The 24,612-nt window shown below is 39.4% G+C and overlaps 1 protein-coding gene across 1 annotated transcript in view; it reads left to right on the forward strand.

Annotated features, from left to right (window-relative positions):
- The window catches only part of SPIN1 (spindlin 1), a gene marked incomplete at its 3' end in the record, with an annotated part of 64,221 nt that overhangs the window by 16,128 nt on the left and 23,481 nt on the right, over positions 1 to 24,612 (forward strand). The window contains 2 exon segments of the mRNA NM_001195370.1: positions 6,594 to 6,804; positions 23,562 to 23,610. Coding sequence (NP_001182299.1) covers positions 6,753 to 6,804; positions 23,562 to 23,610 — 101 coding nt within the window. The 5' untranslated portion in view covers positions 6,594 to 6,752.

Genomic DNA, 24,612 nt, shown 5'->3' on the forward strand with positions numbered 1-24,612 from the left:
ATCCTTAACCCACTGAGCAAGGCCAGGGATCGAACCCACAACCTCCTGGTTCCTAGTCGGATTCGTTAACCACTGCACCACGACGGGAACTCCCAGGCCGGCCCCATTCTAAGTCATCTTGTTAGCAGAAACTCTCTGGGGTTCCACCATAATCTCAAAGACTCTTTCCTGTCACTTAGGACCTTCTAAGGATTTAAAAGGTACTTCCCAGGAACTGGGACAAGGGCCAGCCAGAACTCTTTGTTTTATAACAGTCACCAATTCTGTTTTCACAGTTTGATGACTAATGCCCTGATGGCTGATCCACTCTGGTCATGTCTGTTCTGCGACAGACCTCCTTCTTAATTTAGAAGTAGTTGATGAGTTTAAAAGCTATTTTGAGATTTACAACAAATGCAATGGGAAGGAAAGATCTGTGATTTCCATTCTTGAGAAAGTCAGAGGTATGGTAATAATACTGTGGTTTGTTTTTGTACCTTCACGATGGAAGGAAGTATTATATATTTCAGATGAAAGAAAAATGAAGATAGAATTTTCCTCTCATCCAGATTCACAATACTTGTAAATTTTGTCCAGGCTTAAGAGCTCCTATAGTAGAACTTGGTGTTTAGACATTTAGTGGTTTAGGCTGTTCAGCAATTTTGTTGACATTGTTATGAGAGTTTGGGGCTCTGAAGACCTTCAGGTATTTGCTTGATATTTATAATAGTCAAACACTGGGTAGCTGGCAATGCTGTGTTCAGATAGAGCCCTTCATTTTAATCTTGAGCTGTTAGCTGAGGGACAGCCTCCAGTGGAGGCCTCTAGAACACTGCTTTTAGGTGCTATCCATTGAAACATTTATGACTGGCCTTTCTAGTAAATTCTTTTAGGAACTTGGGAACGTTTTGAGTTCCCAATGCTTTTTCTTTCCACATTTACAAAATCTAAAATCATTGACCGTTTCCCTCAACATTGTATCGTGAAAAATTTCAAAAATATAGAAAAGTTGAAATATGCAGTCGGAACATCTGTATACTCACCATCCAGATTCAGGAATTACAAATAATTTGCCACCTTTTCTTGGTCTATTTTTAAAAATCACATCATAGGAGAAATGAACTATAGATTTTTGAGTACCTACAGTAAATCTACATTGTTGCCATATTTGGTATTTTTTTTCCCCAACCCCCCCCACTTTTTTTTTCTTTCTAGAGCTGCACCTGTGGCTTATGGATGTTTCCAGGCTAGGGGTCAAATCAGAGCTGCAGCTGCCTGCCTACACCATAGTCATAGCAACGAGGGATCTGAGATCTGAGCCACATCTGTGACCTATGCCACAGCTTTGGCACCACCAGGCCCTCAACCCACTGAGTGAGGCTAGGGATCGAACCTGAGTTCTGACGGATATACTTGTTGGAGTCTTAACCCACTGAGCCACAAAGGGAACTCCTCCCCAAACCTTTTAAATGAAATTTCCTATGCATGGAAAAGTTAAAACTATAGCTGAATTGTACCTGTATGTTCTCCACCGAGATTTATTTGCTAACATTTTGCTGGACTAACATTTTTTGTTTTTGTTTTTGAGCCATTTGAAAGTTGCATTAAATTGCAGACATTGTGACACTTCTTAAAATGATATTTTTCTTTGTAGCTATATCATAATTAAGACAATTGTTTAATATTTAGGTTCTCTTCAGATTTTAGTCGTATGCTATTTTTCACATAAATATTTGTGGTAATGTACATTCCTTCCAACCCTTTGAACCTCTGTGACAGTAACTTTAAGATACTTGTTTGCAGCCCAAACTTCAGCTCACACTTGACATGTTTAGCCATTAGTGCTCCTTTGTGATCCAGGTATTGAGATTTCTTTGGAACATAGCACTTTTGCTTAAGCAGTTTCAGAAATGTATGTATTTTTAATAAATAGGGCTTTTTGGTGGTAGCAGCTGGCAGTAAATTCTTTGATATGTAACTTCTGCTTTGTCTTTATCACTGATACATGTGAAATGTTGAAATGCTTATTTCTTAACCTTTCCGGAGACACAATACAGTGTCATTGATTTTTGTGGTGTCCTCTTCCTTTATGGATATAATCTGTGTGGTTTTTTTGCCTTTTTTTTTTTTCTTCTTCACATTTTGGGCTCCATCTGCAGAATATGGAAGTTCCCTGGGTATCAGGGATTGAATCTGAGCTGCCTCTGCAACCTGTGCCACAGCTGTGGCAACCCCAGATTCTTAACTCATTGTGCCGGGCCAGCGATCAAATGGCAGTGCTGCAGAGACAAGCCAGGTCTTTAACCCACTGCATGTCACCGTGGGAACTCACGTGTGTATTTATTTTTAAAATAGGAGATTTTTCTCAGTAATGTTACTTGTGGTCTGTATGACCAAGTGCGAGTTGTTTTAATTTTGGTGCCGCAGTTTTTAATTTCTAAAATGGAACAGCTATATGTGCCTTGTGGTTGTGTAGAGTCTGAATTGATGCATGTATAGCAGTGTGTGACACATAGCATGTGCTTGGGGACATTTGTTTGTGAAATAGTTTCTGAGAATCTTGTGATCCCCTTTGAGATGGTTACAGAAGGAGAATTTTGAGTTTCAAAACCAAATTCATGACATGTTTTAAAGATCATTTAGCAAAATTGCATGCCTGTTAGTTAGCTATGTTTAATACAGATGGACTTAGCAAGGGAAATCCAGGCTCTTTTTTTTCTCAGCTTTTTATTACAGAAAATTTTAAATTGAAATAAAAGTTCAGAGAATATTAGTATGTTCTTCATTTAGATTCAAAAATTAACATATTGTCATTCTCAACTTACAGTTTGTGTGTGCATTGCTTTTTTTTCCCTGAAGTGTTTGAAATTCACTTGCAGACATTATAACAGCCTACCTGTAGAAATTTCAGGACTCATTTCCTAAGTATATTCCCGTGCATAACCACAGTGTACTTTTAAAAGTAAATGATAATTCCATAACATGTCATGTACTATATAGTCTCAATTTAAATTTTCCCATTTGTCTTCAGCGTCTTCTTTAGCTTTTTTCTGTCCAAACCATTCATTCAGGATTTACTGTTGTCTGCTTTTATTTATTTACTTTTTTACCATGCTTGTGGCATGCATATCTGGGTCAGGGATCAAACCTGAGTCACAGCAATGACAATGAGCCACAACAGTGGCAATGCCAGGCCACCAGGGAACTCTTAGGTAGCAAGCATTTTTGGCAAGAATGTTTTATAAGTGATGTGGTGTACTTTGTATGACATCACATCTGGAAGCCTCTAAAGTGTGGTGACTCACTCTTAGTGGTCCTGAATTGTTTGATCTCTCCGTCATAAAGCAGCATTTATAACCAGTAGGTAATTTTGGGTGATCCTTTGTTACCATGCAGCATTATTCTCTTACAGCCTTTCACCTGACGGCGTTAGCCGTCTGTTGGGTTTAGTCCTGAATGCAGGACTATCCTTTTTATGACCTCCAAATTAAGTTCCACTTGACAACATTTTCTGTATATTTGAAAAAAAAAGATAACTCCTGCTATCTTAGAAATAATGAGATTTTGCTATCTCGGAATTTAAGATCAGGCAGTTGGAATAGTAACTGCGACTCAAAAATGAGGAAGGATTTTTATCTGAAATTATGCATTCTTACATTATTCAAAAAGCTCCTGTATCCTTCCTTGCTACAGCTCTTTCTTCAATCTGTGTCTTACACTTTTTTAAAAAGTATTATAACAAGTTCAGCCTGGAAATTTTAATGAAGTGGTAAGCAATAGAAAATTGTACCAAGATAAGCTTAAGTCGGCTAGTGAAAAGAGGGCATGCTCTTTAGAACATCAGTTAAGTTAAAACTTTCATGTTGTAGAACCAAGCTGATTTATTAAGTTAGGAAACCTTGATTACTTGTGTAGATTAAAATATTCTACAATCTTTGAAGTAGCTTTGTAAAGAATGTTGGAGAAAAGGAGCAGAGTCTTGGGATGTTTTTAAAATTGGGAAATACTACGTTATTGTATGCTGATAAGAGAGAAATTGATAGAGATGAGATTGATAAAACATGAAAGGGTCGACTTTAAACACAGTTCATCTGTTATAGCATCAGAGGGTACCAATCAGCTGGTGAATTTGATGGTGGGAAGATGAGTAATTCTCTTGTTTGCTTCCACCTCACTTGCAAAAAGCAAGCTTATTTGCTGAGAGGGAGGGAGTGGTATTGTCAAATGCCCACTTGAGATAGGAGATTATAAATTTGAGGTTTTTCCAGCCACGCTTAACAGCTTAAATTGTGGGGCAAGGAGTTAGGCCTTTGCCAAAAAGTGACAGAAGAGAAAAGCTTGGAAGTCACCATAGTGGTTGACCATCTGTGGAATCTAAGCAGAGTAGTGATGAGGGCAGTAGAAAGGTACAGGTCAAGACGTAGTTTGGAAGGAATGGTTGCATCAAAGACTTATTGGAATGGGACTATTGGCATCAGAAAAGTGGGATAATCAGAGATGGTTTTGAGTGTGAGATACTGGAAACAAAGATTCTGGAGATATTGCAGTCATTGGTGATGAGGGGTTGAGGTTGTGACTGTGGAGTCAGGTAGGTAGGCTGAAGTCAGGATATCAGAGAACCAAGGGAGTATGTTGTTCAAAGGATCAGATGTTGCCAAGAGTGTGATGAGAATAGTGATGGAAACAGGTAAACCAAGAGCTAAAACCTTCAGAAGTGTGTGCACATGACTAGAGAATTAACAGGTAGCTGACTACAACATAAAGGGGGGTCTGTTATTGCTGATGCTGTGGCACGTGCCTCCACACTGGGGTGTTGGGGTGGAAGAGATTGTGTGAGGACAGTGGGGGACACAACCACTTTGGAGAGCTCCTGGACAGAGGGGACCCTAGATAGACTCTTAGGACAGGCTGACTGCCTTTCAGAAGGCAGTGGAGAGGTTTGGGCAGATAAGGGGAAGAGGACTGTAGGGTTCCAGTGGGGCAATGTACATCAGTGCGGGAAGAATTGAATGGGAAGCTGAGTTTTCTGGTGCTGAAAGAGGTAGAGCGGTGCAAGGCTTGCATGGCTGTTGGGTGGACGCCTAGGGAAAGATGACTGTCTTTGTTGTCATGACAACCTTGGCTTGGTCTCCTTAGCACTTTGGGATGAGGAGGCAGGTTGGTGTATCACCCAGGAAGGATCCATGAACCTTGCACAGTCACCTTCAGAAAAGGTTTTGCTTCTGTTTTTTTTTTTTTTGGTGCAGGCATACCTCTTTTTTATTGAAGGTTTATGGCAACCTGTCACTGGCTGGTGATGGTTAACATTTTTAGCAATAAAATATATTTTCATCAAGGTATGTACATAGTATTTTCTAGTAAAATGGTACTGCACACTTAATAGACTACAGTGTAAACATAACTTTTATATGCACTGAAAACCAAAAGATTGGTTTTGTGTGATTCATTTTATTGAAATACCTACTTTATTATGTGGTCTGAAACTGAACCCACAGTGTCTCTGAGGGATGCCTGTATAACTTACTGCCTCTTGAGATACGGTCTCTTTTTTTCCTCACTTGTGTACTGTCTCTCCCCTCCTACCTAAGCTACAAATAGTAGGCAGTTTGAATATTCATTGAATGAATTATAAAGTCCATTTATTTTTAAATCGTCCTTGAATAATAAGTTTTATACAGTTAAGAATTTTTAACAGTTAAAATGATTCATCTCTCCCTTGTTCTTTAGGCTTTTAAATTATTTTAACTATTTTGTTGTGTTCCAGTCTCACATTAATTCAGCACTCCCTTCAATTCTTAGACCTGTGAACACATGGCTGTAAGTTGTAGACATGACGATGTAGACATGCGGACTGAATGTAGTCTTGTGGTTCGGTAAAATGTGGGGTAGACGTTTTTGTGTTTTATGAAAATGTTTCCGTATATATTTTACTGTGTGGACTGTAAACCGGCACCAGATTTGGTTTAAATGATAAGCTGCTTCTGTAGGATGACTTAACTTTTTGCATGGGTATGGAAATTTCTTAGGCTTCTCCAAAGTTACTGGATCTTTCCCTCTAGTTTCTAGAAGCATGAGAGCAGAAAGGGAGCTTTTTGATGGCTGTCATCCCTCCTCTTGCCTGAGGCTGCCTGCCTCCTGACCTAGCTGTGGCCTGGTCCTGAAGTAGATTCCTGAGCAGACTACCCCTCAGTTGTTCCACCAAGCGCCTGCTGTACCTCTGTTGCCTGCCCCGTGCCTCATCAGGTCTTTTTGTGTCCTCTTAAGAAGGGCCATGACTATCTAAATCTTCTCCTAAACTCCAGCATCCACCCTTTCTGACTTCTGCCAGTACGGTGGGTTGGGATACAGTGGGGGAATTCAAATGCTGTATTGTGTGTAGTTGGCCTCTGAGGAACTATGCTTTTCCTTGTTAAAGAGTCTAGTACTTCCTTTTCTTCCCTTGCTCTGTGCTGTCCTTGGCACTGAGGTCTGAGGAAATAAAGTTAATTGCTTTTGGGCAAAGTGCATTTTAGCTTGATGTTAAATTTAAAATTTATGTCAAGTTTGATGGCTTGCTTGGAGAAGTTTGCTCTTGTGATGCTCTAGTAATGAACTATTATTTCATTGTTTTACAGAGTACTTAGAATTTCACATATTTTTCCTGAACTTGTAAAAATGGCGCTTGGGATGATGGATTAACAAGAACATTGAAATTCTGTGAAAAGTTTTAAATTGGAGCATATTGAATTTTCACCCTAGTCCAGCAGCTCTGCTGCTCACTTAAATACAGATGAATGAAGACCCCATTCGGGAAGACACCTGGCCAGCGGTCCAGAGCTGATGCAGGTAGGCAGTGCGGTTCTGCACATACTTCAGTACAGTAAATTTAAAACAGTTGTAAAATTGAGGAATGTTTTCACCTAATTCCTAGTGGTTTGCTGTTCTTAAAGCTTTGTGAGTTCTAGTATTTCATACACATATCCATGTGAAAAAAAAAGGTTTAGGTATTTTTTGTAATGATTTTGATTTTTTTCCATTATAGCTGGTTTACCAGGTTTAGGTTTTTGAAAGCAGGGATCATGTTAGTTTTTTTCCTGTGGTCTCTTGCAGTAAGTTATGATCCAATAGATTTAGCAAATGAATTGTAAATACTTAAGATGATTAAGTAAATAAAAGATTTATCATTTGTTTTTGAGAGAAGATGTGAAAGTGAGATAACTAGATAAGTGTTAGATATAAAGAGATATTTGGGGAGTTCCCGTCGTGGTGCAGTGGTTAACGAATCCGACTAGGAACCATGAGGTTGCGGGTTCGGTCCCTGCCCTTGCTCAGTGGGTTAACAATCCAGCGTTGCCGTGAGCTGTGGTGTAGGTTGCAGACGCGGCTCGGATCCCACGTTGCTGTGGCTCTGGCGTAGACCAGTGGCTACAGCTCCGATTCGACCCCTAGCCTGGGAACCTCCATATGCCTTGGGAGTGGCCCAAAGAAATAGCAAAAAGACAAAAAAAAAAGAGAGAGATATTTGATTCCAGCCTAGGAACTTCCATATGCCACAGGTGTGATCCCCCCAAATATTATAATGATGCTAATAATAATTGTGCTAGCATAATTCTCAGATTCATTTATCAAAGAACCTTAATATGTTATGACAGATTTTTTTCAGCGTTCAAATATATTTCCAGAATGGAGAAAAACTAAGTCCTGAAGAGAATATTATTTACCTATTTTATAGCCTATAAGATTTTTTTTTTTTTTGCTATTTCTTTGGGCCGCTCCCCGCGGCATATGGAGGTTCCCAGGCTAGGGGTCCAATTGGAGCTGTAGCCACCAGCCTACGCCAGAGCCACAGCAACGTGGGATCCGAGCCACATCTGCAACCTACACCACAGCTCACGGCAACGCCGGATCGTTAACCCACTGAGCAAGGGCAGGGACCGAACCCGCAACCTCATGGTTCCTAGTCGGATTCATTAACCACTGCGCTACGACGGGAACTCCCGCCTATAAGATTTTTATCTTTGTTTTTAGAGTAGACAAAAATCAGGCAAAGTTTAAACTTTTAGCTATATTAGCTGCATGCCACAAAAATAAGAATTTTTATTAAATATTCATTTCATTTCCATACATTTCGTATCAATAAAGTTTTTTCAAATAAATATACAAAAAACTGAGCTTAACTATATATATGGAGTTTCTGTTGTGGTGCAGCAGAAACAAATCTGATGCGGGTTTGATCCCTGGCCTTGCTCATTGGGTTAAAAGGATCCAGCATTGCCATGAGCTGTGGCGTAGGTCACAGATGCAGCTCGGATCCCTTGTTGCTGTGGCTGTGATGTAGGCCGGCAGCTGTAGCTCCAATTCAACGCCTACCTGGCCTGAGAACTTCCACATGCTGGCCTATGCCACAGCCACAGCAGCTGGGAATCTGAGCTGCATCTGCAAACTACACCATAGCTCATGGCAATGCTGGATCCTTAACCCACTGAGTGAGGCCTGGGATCAAACTTACATCCTCATGGATCCCAGTTGGGTTCGTTAGTGCTGAGCCATGATGGGAACTCTTAGCACAATTATTAATCTTACAAATAGTTGCTATGTGATTTAGAATTTATTAACTATAATGTTTGAAATTCCTTTGTAGAAGGGCCACAGGGATTAAGAGTTTTCAAGTACCTCTTACCTCTTTGATTTTAGTTCCTTCCTCTTTTATAAAGGTAACATTGACTTAACTGCTATAAATATTTGTCAGTAAGATTAATTTGCAGTCATGGTGACAGATGGAAGTGTAAGTCATCTGGGAATTTACTATTCAGATGTTAGCTGTATTTTTTTAAAAATTTTTTTATTTTTTTATTTTTTTTGGTCTTTTTTTAGGGCTGTACCCACAGCATATGGAGGGTTCCCAGGCTAGGGATCTAATTGGAGCTACAGCTGCCGACCTACACCACAGTCACAGCAATGCTAGATCCGAGGCACGTCTTTGACCTACGCCATAGTTCACGGCAATGCCAGATCCTTAACCCATTGAGCAAGGCCGGGGATTGAACCCTCAACTTCGTGGTTCCTAGTCGGATTTGTTTCCGCTGAGCCACGATGGGAACTCTGAATTTTGCATCTTCTTAAGCCTTGGTTTTTCTCATCTGAGCAATGGGACTGTTGTGGTCTGTACTTATTGGGGTTATTATGAAGAGTAGATGCATTGATGTGTCAGGCGCTTAGCTAGGTGCCCGGCACATTATAGCTGCTCTGCAAAAAGCATTATTTTTGTTGATCATGCTACTTAGAATAAAATGTTTATTTCATCTCATTTGTTGCAAAAATTGCTGTTGAGTTTTTGTTGAACAGTGAAACCCCCCATGTTTGTATCATTTGAAAGAGTAGTTCATACCCCCAAGTTCTTTTTTTTTTTTTTTCTTTGCTTTTTAGGGCTGCACGGTGCAGCATATGGAAGTTCCCAGGCTAGGGGTTGGATCAGAGTGGCAGCTGCCAACGACAGGCACAGCAACATGGGATCTGGAGCCAAGTCTGTGACCTACATACACCACAGCTCACCACACCGCTGGATCATTGACCCACTGAGTGAGGCCAGGGATAGAACCCGCATCTTCATGGATTCTAGTTGGGTTCTTAATCCATTGAACCACAAGAGGAACTGTTTCTCCCCCGCCCCCAGTTCTCTTTATGCACATTGTTCTAAATTCAGTACTCCTGTTTTCTTCATTGATTTAAAGTCATCTTGATAGGAGAGAGAGTTGATTAAAGTGATGTGTGTAGTGTGGTATAAATGACAGAGCTAAACCAAAAGATGTTTTTAATTCTAGTCAGAACTTTGCTCTTGTGTTTTCTTGTTCTTTGATATTTCTTAGAGCATATAGGGCTAAAGAATGACAAAGTAGGTACTCTGTAAATTCTAGTAGGCCCATTGTCAGATATTTTAACATCTGAGACCCTGTGGTCATGTATTGTTTTTCACTGTCTTTAATATACTCTATTTTAGAGAGATTGCTGATCTCTTTATCAGTATTATTTATAAAATTGTCTCAGTCATTCTTCCTGTTAATATAGACAAAGGCTCTGTTGCTTTCAAATCGCTGTTTCAGTGACGAACATGCCCATTTGTGAATAAGGAAAATTCACCCAAAAGGGGTGCTTTCTTATTTCATGCAGCAGGAAGCCCAGGTAGGCATTCCAGAGATGCTATTGTGGCCCCGCTATGCCCTCAGTCTGTCTCAAAGGCTGCAGTGGGGGCCTTCAATAGGTAGGACTCATAAGATGTCTTCTTTGTCTGTAGGCCATTGAGTATCTAGACTTGCAGCATGATGGCTCCCAGAGCAGGTATCCCGAGAGAAATTAAGGACAGTGGTATGGTCTCTTCTCTTGGACCCTTGGAAGTCATACAGGTTGACCTCTGCTGCATTTTGTTCATTGAGGCAGTCACAGAGGTCTGTCCAGGTTAAAGGGAATAGGCCTGCACTCTCCTTCATTGGAGGAGTGTCAGTGAATTAGTGGTCATGTTTTAAAACCACCACAGTGGACAACCTCCAGTACCTGACACTCTTTGACATAGGGCATGAGTGATCAATAAAAATTTGAAAACTGAATTTTTGCTTTCTCTTTATATATCTCGTTCAACACATTAGGGATTTCTATTTTTAAAATAACTTAGGTTTATCTGTATAATTATGTTGGAATTTAATTGATTGCTGGAGTGGTAGTTTAGATATACCTAATGACATTGGGCAGTAAGTCCTTTTATATGGTATTTTTTCATATTTTTTTTCCCATAGCCTTAGCCTCCATTTTATTATTATTATTATTATTTTTATTTTTAGAGCCACTCCTGTGGCATATGAAAGTTCCCAGGCTGGGATCAAATCAAAGCTGCAGCTGCTGGCCTACACCACAGCCACAGCCACTGGATCTGAGCTGCATCGGTGACCTCTGCTACAGCTTGGGGCAACGCTGAATCCTTAACCCCTGAGTGAGGCCAGGGATTGAATCTGCATCTGCAGAGAGACAGTGTTGTGTCCTTAACCTGCTGAGCCACAATGGGAACCCTTCCATTTTTACTAATTTGCCAAAGGTTACAGTTTTTCACCTCTTAGACATACTTTTAATCATACTGATAGACACAGGGAATGGTACTAATAGATAGCTGTGTACCTAATACTCAGATTAACAACAATATTTGCTGTATTTAAATATTTTTAAAACCCTGGTTTTATTTTTATCACGTTAATGAAGATTCATAGGTGAAATGCCACATAGTGTCAAAGACATATCAAAAAGTAGACACTCCATTCTAATTTTTACCTTCAAAATTTGTAAGTAATTGAGTATACAAATTTCTCTTGATCTGAAGTTCCCATTTTGGCTCAGCAGGTTATGAACCCAACAAGTATCCATGAGGATACAGGTTGGATCCCTGGCCTCGCTCAGTGGGTTAAGGATCTGGTGTTGCCATGAGCTGTGGTGTAGATTGCAGATGCAGCTAGGATCCCACATTGCTGTGGCTGTGGTGTAGGCTGGTAGCAGGTTTGATCCCTGGCCTGAAAACTTCCACATGCTATGGGTGCAGCCAAAAAAAAAGAAGATACATACAATGGAATACTACTCAGCCATAAAAATAAATGAGATAATGCCATTTACAGCAAGTGGATAAACCTATAGATACTAAGTGAAGTTAAGACAGGGAAAGACAAATATTTTGATGTCACTTATATGTGGAACCTAAAAAAAAAAAACAAATGAACTTATTTTAAAAATATAAATAGGAGTTCCCGTCGTGGTGCAGTGGTTGACGAATCTGACTAGGAACCATGAGGTTGCGGGTTTGATCCCTGCCCTTGCTCAGTAGGTTAACGATCCGGCGTTGCCATGAGCTGTGGTGTAGGTCGCAGCTCGGATCTCGCGTTGCTGTGGCTCTGGCATAGGCTGGCAGCTACAGCTCCGATTAGACCGCTAGCCTGGGAACCTCCATATGCCACGGGAGCAGCCCAGGAAATGGCAAAAAGACCAAAAAAAAAAGAGAAATAGACTCACAGACATAGAAAACAAATTTATGGTTACCAAAGGGGACAGTATTGGAGCATAGGGATAAAATAGGAGTTTGGGATTTACTATATATAAAACAGGTAAACAATAAGGACCTTCTGTATACCACAAGGAACTATATTCAATCTTGCAATAACCTATAATGGAAAAAAATCTGAAAGAGTACATACACAAACACACACACATAAGTATAACTGAATCACTTTGTTGTATAGTTGAAACTACAGTAAGATTGTAAATTAGCTATATTTTAACTAAAAAAATTAAATATTGACTTAAGAGTTCCACTGTGGGTGCAGTGGGGTTAAGAAGCCAACTGCAGTGGCATTATCTCAATTTATTTTTATGGCTGAATAATACTCCATTGTACATATCTTATTCTTTTTTGGGGGGCTGCACCCATAGCATGTGGAAGTTTTCAGGCCGGGGGTGAAATTTGCATCACAGAAGTAACTGAAGCCATAGCAGTGACAGCAGTGGATCCTTAACCCACTAACCCCCAGGCCTGGGAAATCCATGTACCACATCTTTAGCCATTCATCTCTCGATGCACATTTAGGTTACTTCCATGTCTTTGCTATTCAGTGCTCCTATGAACATTGGGGTGCATGTACCTTTTAGAGTTACCTCCAAATATATGCCCAGGAGTGGGATTGCTGATCATATGGTAGTTCTATATTTAGTTTTTTTGGACAAATGTCTGTTTAGGTCTTATGCCCAACTTGATTGGATTTTTTTTTTTTATATTAAGCTATATGAACTTTTTGTATGTTTTGGAAATTAATCCCTTGTCAGTAGCATCTTTTGAAAATATTTTCTCCCAGTCCATAGTTGTCTTTTCATTTTGTTTATGGTTTCCTTTGCTGTGCAAAAAATGTTAAGTTTAATTAGGTCTCACTTATTTATTTTTGTATTTATTTCCATCATTCCAGAAGACATCACAAAAAATACTGCTGCATTTTATGTCAGAGAGTGTCCATCCTTTGTTTTCCTCTAGGAGTTTTATATACCTGGTCTTAGATTTAGGTCTTTTGAATTTATTTTTGTATATGGTATTAAAGAATGTTCTAATTTTATTGTTTACATGTAGCTTTCCAGTTTTCCTAGCACCACTTATTGAAGAGACTGTCTTTTCTCCATTGTATGTTCTTACCTCCTTTGTTGTAGACTGCTTGACCATAGGTGTTTGCGTGTATTTCTGGGCCTTTTATTCTGTTTCATTGAGCTATATGTCTCTTTTTGTAGCATTACCATACTGTTTTGATGACTGTAGCTTTGTGGTATAGTCTAAAGGGAATGTGGTTTCCCCAGCTCTGTTCTTTCTCAAGATTGTTTTGGATATTCGAGAGCTTTTGTTTTACATAGAAATTTATGATTTTTTTTGTGCTAGTTCTGTGAAAAATGCCATTGGTAATTTGATAGGGATTACAATGAATCTGTAGCTTGCTTTGGGTAGTATGGTCATTTTAACAATATTGATTATGCCAGTCTAATGACTCAGTATATCTTTCCATCTGTTTGTGCTGTTTTCAGATTATTTCATTGGTGTCTTATGGTTTTTTGAGTACAGGTCTTTTGCCGCCTTAGGTAGATTTATTCCTACATATTTTATTCTTTCTGATGTAGTGGTAAATGGGGTTGTTGCCTTATTTTTTCTTCTGATATTTCGTTGTTAGTACATGGAAATGCAGTAGATTTCTGTGTATATGTATCCAGCAACTTTACCAAATTCATTGATGAACTCTAGTAGTTTTGTGGTAGCATCTTTATGATTTTCTGTGTATAAGCATCATGTCATCTGCAAACAGTGACAATTTTAGTTCTTTTGCTTTCTAAGATGATTTTGGCTAAAATTGTGTTTATTGTTTCTATTATGATTACTACATAAATACTGAATTTTTTTTTTTTTTTTCCATTGCCTAGGCTGCTCCCGCGGCATGTGGAGGTTCCCAGGCTAGGGGTCGAATCAGAGCTGTAGCCACCTGGCCTATGCGAGAGCCACAGCAACACCAGATCTGAGCCATGTCTGCAACCTACACCACAGTTCATGGCAAGGCCAGATCCTTAACCCACTGAGCAAGGCCAGGGAACAAACCTGCAATCTCATGGTTCCTAGTTGGATATGTTAGCCACTGAGCCATGACGGGAACACTAATACTGAACTTCTGAGTCAGGTAATTCAGTATGATGACTTTTTTTGTACATTATGTTTTTCTTGGAATTTAGTGGTTGCTTTATTTTTTTTCTTTTTGTTTAAATTTCTCAAACCATCCAGCAGCTTTATAAAACTCCTCTCAGTATAATTTCTTCCATGCCAAATGTGATAAATAATCCATCTGTCTATGTTTTTCTTAGAGTCTTTTTTTCTAGAGCCTTCTGTCCTTTTCTAATCTGTTGATTACTCTCTTGACCTACTGTAGCATTGTCATCCTTGGAATTCCTTTTTCCTCCCTTGTATGTTAGATTCTCCTTTTTCCTGGTTGCTGTGCATTTTCTCTCAGTGTTTACTGATAAGTGAAGCGTGTACATCTTCAAAAGAGTAGGCAGTGAATGAGTTGATGGTTAAAGGTACAGGTAGAATGTGTGGTGATTCATTCATTCTTTTGTGCATGTTTGAAATTGTCTTTAATAACAATTCTGAAAAATGCTTATAGAAGATGAAGTTTTTTTGAGACCTAGCATCAACATTGTTTTTTCTATACTTTCATGATCTATATTTGGCAGGAAAAGGATTCTAGGTTGAAAAGAACTTTTTCAATCAGAACTTTCCAGGCAATGCTCTGTTCATTGTCTTTGAGACTTTAGTGTCTCTCTTTGGGGAAGTTGGATGCCATTTTCATTTCTGGACCTTTGTATGTGTCCAGAGTTTTTCCTCGCTTCTTGAGAAACTTTTAGAATTGTTCTTTTTTGTGTTCTGAAACTTTATGACAGTGTATACTAGTTTGGATCTTTTTCTTTTTCTTTTTTTTTTTTTTTTTTTAATGCTTTTTAGGACTGCACTGGTGGCATATGGAAGTTCCAAGGTTAGGGGTTGAATTGGAGCTGCAGCTGCTTGCCTGCACCACAGTCACAGCAACTCTATATCCAAGCTGCATCTGCAGCCTACACCACAGCTCATGATCAATGCTGAATCCCTAACCCACTGAGCGAGGCCAGGGATCCAACCCATGTCCTCAAGGATACTAGTCGGATTCATTCCACTGTGCCACAACAGGAACTCCTTGGGTCTTTTTCATTTATCATTTTAGGCTTTTTGGTCCTTAGATTCTTCCTTTAACTACAAAATTATTTTCCATTTTCTCCTCTTTGGAATGCATGTTACATGAATATTATGTTTCTTAGGTTGATTTTTTTTAACTTTCTCCAATTACTAATTTTTATCTTATTCTTTTTTTTTTTTTTTTTTTTTGTCTTTTTAGGGTCACACCACCTGTGGCATATGGAGGTTCCCAGGCTAGGGGTCAAATTGGCCACAGCCACAGCAATGCGAGATCTGAGCCATGTCTGCAACCTACACCACAGCTCATGGCAACTCAGGATCCTTACCCACTGAGCAAGGTCAGGGATCAAACCCCCATCCTCATGGATCCTAGTTGGGCTCATTGCCGCTGAGCCATGACGGGAACTCCGTCATTTTCATCTTACTCTTTCCGAGGGAGTTTACAGACTTTATTTTCCAAATTGTAAAATTATTTTTTTCAGTAAGCATTTTAAATTTCTAGGAGCTCTTTTTTGTTTTCATATGTGTTTTTTTTTTTCATAGAAACACATAGCTTATACATCTGAGGCTATAAATTACACTTTAAAAAAACCTTTCTGGAATTAGCTCTATCTCTTATGAGTGTCTTAGTGTCTCTGCTTTTTGTACCTATTTGTGGATGTTTTCTCTGGAGATGGATTTTCAGATTTCCTGCTTGTATGATAAGAATATTTATTACTTCTCAGATTTCTTGATTTCTCCCTTAAAGTTATAAAGTCTTTACTTTTTGTTGAAGTAACAACCCTAGAGACTACTGTGGGTCATATAACACCAGAGTAATTAAAATCTCTGATCTGCAGGGAAAGCGTTACCCTGACAGCCTCCCAAGGAAATTTCACAAGAGGGAGAGGGACTCACAGGGGAGGAATGAGTGAGTTGATCGAACCCGCATACTCATGGATACTAGTCGGATTTGTTGCCGTTGAGCCACAACCGAAAGTCCTACAATGATCTCCAATACATTCCCTATCTGTTCCTAGCTTTTCGCACTAGCAGCGTCCCACACCCAATCAATTATACTTTTGTTACAATGGATGTAACATTGTGCTGACTCATCATCATCATCCAAAGCGTGTCGTTTGCTGTAGTATTCACTATTGGAGTTGTATGTTCTCTGGATTTTGACAAATGCAGAATGACACAAATCCACCATTATAGTATCATGCAGAATGGTTTTATTGCCAGAGTTCCTGTTGTGGCTCAGCGGTAATGAACCCAACTAGCATCCATGAGGATGCAGGTTTCGTCCTTGGCCCCACTTGGTGGGTTAAGGACTTGGCGTTGCAGTGAGCTGTAGCGTGTGTAGGTCACATTTGCAGCTTGGTTCTGGTGTTGTGGCTGTGGCATAGACCGGCAGCTGCAGGTCTGATTTGATCCCTAGCTTGGAAACTTCCAAAAAAAAAAAAAGAAGGGTTTCACTGCCTTAAAAATCCCCTGTGCTCCCAACTCTTCACTCCCTACCTCTGACTTAACCCTTTGCAACCACTGACCTTTTATTGTATCCATAGTTTTGCCTTTCTTAGAATATCATATAGTTGGAGTCGTGAAATATGTAGCCTTATCAGATTGCATTTTTTCAGTTGGTATTATGCGCTTAAGATTCCTCCATGTCTTTTCATGGCTTGATAGCTTAATCGCATTTCTTTTCCAGTACTGAATAATAACAGTCTGTTGTCTGGATATGCCATCGATTATTTGTCTATTCATCTGCTGAAGGACATCTTGTTGGTTGCTTCCAAGTTTCAGCAATTATGAATAAAGGTGCTATAAACATTCATGTCCAGGCTTTTCTGTAAAAGAAGTTTTCACCTCCTTTGGGTGAAATTATGCCAGAGAGCATAATGCATAATTGGTGGATCATATGGTAAAAGTTTTGTAAGCTGTCAAATTTGCATTATCACATCTTCTCCAGCATGTAGTACTGTCAGTACATGTTTTGGATGTTCACCATTCTAATAGGTGTGTTGTGGTTTATCACTGTTTTGAGTTTGTGTTTTCCTGGTGACATACAACTATAGAGCATCTTTTCATATGTTTATTTACCATCTCTATATTTTCTTTGGGGAGGTGTCTGATAAGGTCTTTAGTTTTAATCAGTTTTCTTTTATTGAGAGTTCTGTATTTGATAGATAGCAGTACTTTATCAGGAGTTCCCTAGTGGATCATCGAGTTGAGATAAGGATCCAGCATCATCGTCACTGCTGTGGCGTAGGTTTGATCCCTAGCCTAAGAACTTCTGCATCCTGCAGGTGTGACCAAATCCAAAAACAAACCCCCAAAATAGCACTTTATTAGATAGGTCTTTTGCAAGTTTTTTCTCATCTTAGTGTCTTTTTTTTTTTTTTTTTTTTTTTTTTGTCTTTTTGCCTTTTCTTGAGCCGTTCCCACGGCATATGGAGGTTCCCAGGCTAGGGGTCGAATCCGAGCTGTAGCCACCCACCTACTCCAGAGCCACAGCAACACGGGATCCGAGCTGCGTCTGCGACCTACACCACAACTCACGGCAATGCTGGATCCTTAACCACTGAGCAAGGCCAGGGAATGAACCTGCAACCTCATGGTTCCTAGTCAGATTCGTTAACCACTGCACCACGACGGGAACTCCTCATCTTAGTGTCTTGACAGTGCCTTTCAAAGAGAAGTTTTAGTTTTAATGAAATCTAACTTAACAATTATTTCGTTCATGGATTGTGCCTTTGGCATTGTGTTTAAAAGATCTTCAGCATAACTAAGGTTATTTAGATTTTTCTCCTATGTTATCTTTTAGGAGTTTATGGTTTTTCATTTTACATCTTTTTTTTAAAATGTGGATGTCCAGTTGGCCCAGCACCATCTGTTAAAAACACTCTTTTCTCCATCATATTTCCTTTGCTCATTTGTCTAAGATCAGTTGACTGTATTTATAGGGGACTGTTTGTGTGCTCTCTGTTGTGTTCCATTGATCTCTTGTCCATTCTGTCGTCAGTGCCCCACTGTGCATTTTGTGTGTGTGTGTATGTGTGTGTGTGTATAGTGCAGCCATATAGCATGTCTGCAAGGCCGGTGTGTCAGTCCTCCGAGTTTGTTCTTGAACTTCATTATTCTGTTTGCTATCCTGTGTCTTTTGCTTCTCCATATAAACTGTAGAATCAGTTCATTGATATCTACAAAATAACTTTTTGGAAAGAACTGACGTCTTAACAGTGTTGAGTCTTATCTATGACATAGAATATCTGTCATTTATATAGCTCTTTAATTTCATCAGAGTTTTGTAGTTTACCTCATATATACCTTGTATATGGGATCTGTAGTGATGTTCCCCCTTTCATTTTTCATGTTCATGATTTGTGTCTTTTTTTTTTTTGTCTTTTTTCAGGGCCGCATCCACAGCATGTGGAGGTTCCCAGGCTAGGGGTCGAATCGGAGCTGTAGCTGCTGGCCTCGGCCACAGCCATAGCTGCACTGATCCTGGCTGCATATAAGACCTATAGTGTAGCTTGCAGCGACTGCTGATCCTTAACCCACTGAGCAAGGTCAGGGGTAGAACTTGCATCCTCACAGAGACTATGTCAAGTTCTTAACCTGCTGAGCCATAGTGGGAACTCCTCAAGACATTCTTCAGTTCTGTTTTATTGCTTTTGACCTCTGCCATGTCTTTTTAATTTTTTCTCATAATTTCAGTCTTTCCACTTTTATATTACCCATTTGTTTTTGCTTGTTTTCTGCTTTTTTCATTAGAACCTGTTGGAAGGCAGAGATTTTGAATAATAGCCTCTGTGCTAAGAAGTAACTCAGACCAAAAAGTGGAGCTGGGCTGGAGATTGAACCCATGCCTCAGTAGCAACCCAAGTCACTGCAGAGACGATGCCAGATCCTTAACCTGGCACAGGTTGCCACAGTGGGAACTCCCACCACTGGTTTTGTTTTTTTTTTTTTTTTTTTTTACCTATTGATCATTGTCCATTTATACTTAAAGATTAAGGATTAATAATGAGTGGCTTACCTTTCTCGAGTGATCATTAGATTGTTTCTGCCATGATGTTCATCTGAGAAAGTCAGCTTTGTGGGGAGTGTAGTGTGTGTGAGGCCTGGTAAGTGTCTAGGATGCAGGGACAGGGGTATGGGTATTAGGCTGGGGGTGCACCAAATGCTAAAGTCACCTGCACTTTTCTTGAATCTTTACTGAGGAAGAGAGGGAGGGAGGGGATTCTGACACCTAGTACAGTTCCAGCAGACCTTGATCGAAGCCTGCATTTTCATGTCTGCCTTTGCATTTTCTTATATTCTCACCCCCATCTACTCTAAGCCTAAGGGTTTTCCAGGGATGGTTCAGATAGATTTGCTCTCTTCAGTCTGTATCTTACCTTCATCCATGGTTGGTTCAGTGTGTGTAAACATGCTGGGTAAAAGTTGGAGAGAATGGTTCTCTTAGCAATCAGGGCATTGCTTGTCTTGCTACTTTTAATCCATGAAGTAGAAGGGATAAAACTTAGACTAGTTGACTCTATTTCCTTTTTCATTTAACTTTTTAGAATTGTAAGTGTAACATCAGTATAGAAATTGATGTTTAAAAAATGTACATTTTAATCTAAGGCCAAGGAGAGAGAACTTTGCAGATAATCCAGAAGTCTTCTTCCACCCAGGGGAATCATTATTCTGAGTTTAAAGTCCTTTCTTTTCTTTATATTCTTGTTATTTAGTACAAATTTTGATCAATATAGTTAAGTACTGCTCTTGCAGCATTCCACAGGTATTGATAGCTTATGTTTTCATTTTAATTTGAAAGATAGTTGAGTTTTCATTGATATTTTGTGTCTGAACCATGAAGTTTTAGAAGATTGTTTAATTTTCAAATATTGGGGTGTTTCCAAATACCTTGTTATTTCTAATTTAATTCTGATGTAGTCAGAGGACATAACTTTTTATGATTTCAAGTTATTTAAGTATATTGAGGATTTGTATTCTGGGTAGCATGTGGTGTTTCTGGGCTAATGTCTTATGGGAACTTGGAAAAAATGTTTATTTTGGCATTATTGGATTAGTGTTCTATGAATGTCAACCAAGTCTAGTTGGCTGTGATGTTCACGTCTTTTATATCCTTTCTGATATTCCTACCCACTGAGGAATCAGTTACTGAGAAGTGTCCATATCTAAATATAATTATGAGCTTGTCAGTTCTGTCAGTTTTTGCTTTATATATTTCGGTATTCTGTAATTAGGTGCATATACATTTATGATTGTTATGCTTGCTGCATGTAGAAGTTCCTGGGATCGAACCTATGTGGCCCAAGCTGCTGCAGTGCCAATGCCAAATCCTTAACCCCCTATGCCACATGGGAACTCCTGTTAGGGCTTCTTGATTGACCTTTTCATCATTTTGGAATGTCCCTTTTGATCCCTGATAGCTCTGTCCAGAATTATTTTGTCTGATATTTATAATTCTCTCTTTTTTTATGGTCTCTTAATTGATGCATTTTATTTAAGTTTAATGAAATTGTTAGTATTGTTGGTTGGAAGTGCTATATATATATATATAAATCCACAGGTAGGTTGTTTTGTTTATTTTATTAGTAGCACTTTAAGTATTTATTCCACCGTTGGCTGGCTTACAACATTTCTGACAGAAAATCTGAAGCCAGTATTTTCTTTGTTTCCCTAAATACAAGGTGTCTTTTATTTTTTGGCTGCTTAAAAATATTTTGTTGTTGGTTTTCAGAAATTTAATTAGTATGTGCCTTAGCACGTTTTTTTTCTTCCTTTTTATTCTACTTTGGCCTCATTGAGTTTGTTCGTGGGCTCTGTGGTGGTTGTCTACTTACCGGATCTAGAAAACTTCCTGCCATTCTTTTTGTCAGACTTTCTCTTCGTCCCTCTGTCCTTTCTCTCATGGAGTCCATTCAGTTTATGTTGGACTAGTTGATAATGTCCTGCAAGGCACTGAGGCCATTCATTTCCCCCAGTGTTTTCCTTTGTGTTCCATTTTGGATATGTTATATTGTAATGTCTCACATTCACTGATCTTTTTTTATCTCTGGGATCTAATCCATTAATCCCATTCAGTGATTTTTTTTTTTTTTTTTTGGGCTCATATTTTTCACCATTTTCATCTCCCTCCCCCCCTTTTCTATTTTAACTATTTGAGCATAGTTGTTAGGATACTTTTAACATCTTTGCCTGGTAATTACATCATTTTGGTTATAACCTGTTTATGGTGTTATGGGGTTACTTTCTGCTGCTTTTCCACAGTTTTAGTAAATTTAGTTGGGGTGTTGGGCATTTGAAGTGTGTTGTGGAGTGTTGAGGGTTTTTGTTTTGTTTTGTTTTAGGGCCACACCTGCAGCATGTGGAAGTTCCTGGGCTAGGGGTTGAATTGGAGCTGCAGCTGCCAGCCTGCACTACAGCCATAGCAATGCCAGACCACAGCTTGCGGCAGCGCCGGATCCTTTAACCCCCTGAGCAAGGCCAGAGGTCGAACCTGTATCCTCGCGGATACTAGTCAGGTTCATAACCCTCTGAGCCACAGTGGAACTCCAGAGTGTTGGGTTTTATTGATTGCTTTAATGAATATTGGAGTTTTGTTTTGGAAGCAGATGCTAGGATGCGTCTATAGCAGCTTTTATTCTTAGGGCTCCTTCAGCCTTGTTGCTAAGAGATCATCTTTTTATCGTTTTTACTAATCGCCCTATGTGTTCAAAGAGGTGGACTTTGAACAGCTCTCATGACTTTGCAGTTAGCATCTAGCCAAAGACTTAAGGCCATACTGCCCCTTCTGGATGTTTGGAGCCACCTCTGAGCTCTCCCTCCATGCCAGCGCCCTGCTCCACAGCTCCTAGCCACCCACCCTCCCCAACTCCAGTCTGACTCGTGATGTAGGAAAACCATAGTGTTCTCAGTTTCCCCTTCATGTCCCGTAGTTCACAGATTGTTCTTAGGATGCACTCTGTTGGTGTGAGGGCCCCTGCTACCTGGCTCCACAGTCCTGTGCTGCCTGTGCTGCCTGTTGTCCAGCATCAGAATCCACATGTTTCCTATCTTTCGTTTTCTAGTTATTTGTGTCAAGAAGGCAAGTTGTATACCTTTTATTACTTTATGACTGGGATGGTCACTTTTCTTGTTGTAGTTTTTGTCCATGTCTTTTTGGTTTTGTGTTTTATGGCTGATTTGGGGAGATAAACTGCTGTCCCTATCACTTTACCTTCCCAGAATCCCTTATATCCTCTAATTAAAAATTGAGTGAACAAATGGTTTTCTTCCATGTTGGTTGTGGTTTATTTTATTTATTTTTTATTTTTTGATAATGATATTTATTTTTTACATTATGGATGGTTTACAGTGTTCTTTCAATTTCCTACCGTACAGCAAGGTGACCCAGTCACACATACACATATACATTCTTTTATCTCACATTATCATGCTCCATCATAAGTGACTAGAAATAGTTTCCACTGCTATGCAGCAGGATCTCATTGCCTATCCATTCCAAAGGCAGTAGTTTGCATCGGTTAACCCCAAATTCCCAGTCCATCCCACTCCCTCCCCCTTCCCCTTAACAGCCACAAGTCTGTTCTCCATGTCCATGATTTTCTTTTCTGTGGAAAGATTCATTTGTGCCGTATTTTAGATTCCAGATATAAGTGATGTCATACAGTATTTGTCTTTCTTTTTCTGACTTACTTCGCTTAATATGAGAGTCTCTAGTACCATCCATGTTGCTGCAAATGGCATTGTTTTGTTCTTTTTTATGACTGAGTAGTATTCCATTGTGTTTATATACCACATCTTAATCCATTCCTAAATGTCAATGGACATTTAAGTTGTTTCCATGCCTTGGCTGTTGTGAATAGTGCTGCAATGAACATGTGGGTGCATGTGTCTTTTTCAAGGCAAGTGTTGTCTGGATATATGCCCAAGAATGGGATGCTGGGTCATATGGTAGTTCTATGTAAAGTTTTCTAAGGTACCTCTATACTGTTTTCCATAGTGGTTGTACCAATTTACATTCCCACCAACAGTGCAGGAGGGTTCCCTTTTCTCCATATCTCCTCCAGCATTTGTTATGTGTGGACTTATTAGTGATGGCCATTCTGACTGGTGTGAGGTGGTATCTCATGGTAGTTTTGATTTGCATTTCTCTAATAATCGGTGATGTTGAGCATTTTTTCATGTGCTTGTTGGCCATCTGTATATCTTCTTTGGAGAGTGGTTTATTTTAGTGTCGTCTTTACATAACAGTTTTTCATAAGTTAACTTTTTCTTGAGTTTAACTATTTTTTATCCAATTTTCATTGACTTTTACTGACTTTTCTTTTAGGCCATGCTGGTGTATCTGCAAGCATGATGAAGAAGCGGACATCCCACAAGTAAGCAATTCTGAAACCTGCCTTTTAGAGCACAGGTTGTGGCCTTTGGTTCCATGAGCTAGGAGGTCATCTACGCCAAGCCTCCTCCCCGTCTGAGGAAGCGCTGGCTCAGAGCAGCCGGCCTCACATACAGCCTTGCCGCATGCCGAGTGGTGGTGCGTGATCTAATCCCTCTGCTTTGAGGACCTGACTAGCACTCTGCTAGCCATGCTTCAAAAGCATGAGGAGCTGATAATCTAGAGAAAGCATATGTGTGTTGAAAGATAATTTCAAGTGACAAATGTGTTATAAATCCTAAATTCTATAGGTACAGCAGCAACATTTTTTTTCCTCCCTGAAATCGTTTTTTGTGTGTAATGTAGTTAAATGTTCACACAGAAAGTTGAGATACTATTTTACGTACTATCCACTGGTACTGTATTGTATTTAATAGATTTTACCAGGTATCCACCAGTAATGGTGAAGGCTACTGCAGTATGGAACCCTCTCTAACAAATCACTTCTGATGGGATGAGTCTTAGTCGTAGACTGTTAAATATGGAGGAGCCCCTCCTTGACCCTGTCATCTCCCACAACTCATTACAGCAAGTAATTTCAAATTATTAACATGGAAAGGTTTGTTCCTCTCGGTCACCACACTGTCGTAGTCAGAGTGTGAGAGTCTTCTGGGCTGTTGTGGAACGTCTAGATGAATAAAAGTGCCCTTCAGTAATTGCTGATGATTAAATCAAACATGTCTCTGTTTAAATGGATACTTGGATATGTAATGTAAATATTTGTAGGTATTCAGTTTAAGAAATGACTTAGAAAGTAAAAATAAGACAAGGCAACTATGCTCTTGTATCCCTGAGGTTTGATAAGATGTTCTTCAAATTTTATTCATTTGCCCATCACCTTCACAGTTCTGCCATTCCCAGTGAGCTGATAATTTATGTAATATACCTCTGTTCATTATCATATCATTACCATAAATGGTAGGCCATCTCTCAGCACAAATAGAAG

Source organism: Sus scrofa, chromosome 14, assembly GCF_054392235.1.
Source record: "Sus scrofa isolate SSC_HxYL_T2T_F1_AM1 chromosome 14, Sscrofa_HxYL_maternal_Yorkshire_Landrace_v2.0, whole genome shotgun sequence".
NCBI lineage: Eukaryota > Metazoa > Chordata > Mammalia > Artiodactyla > Suidae > Sus > Sus scrofa.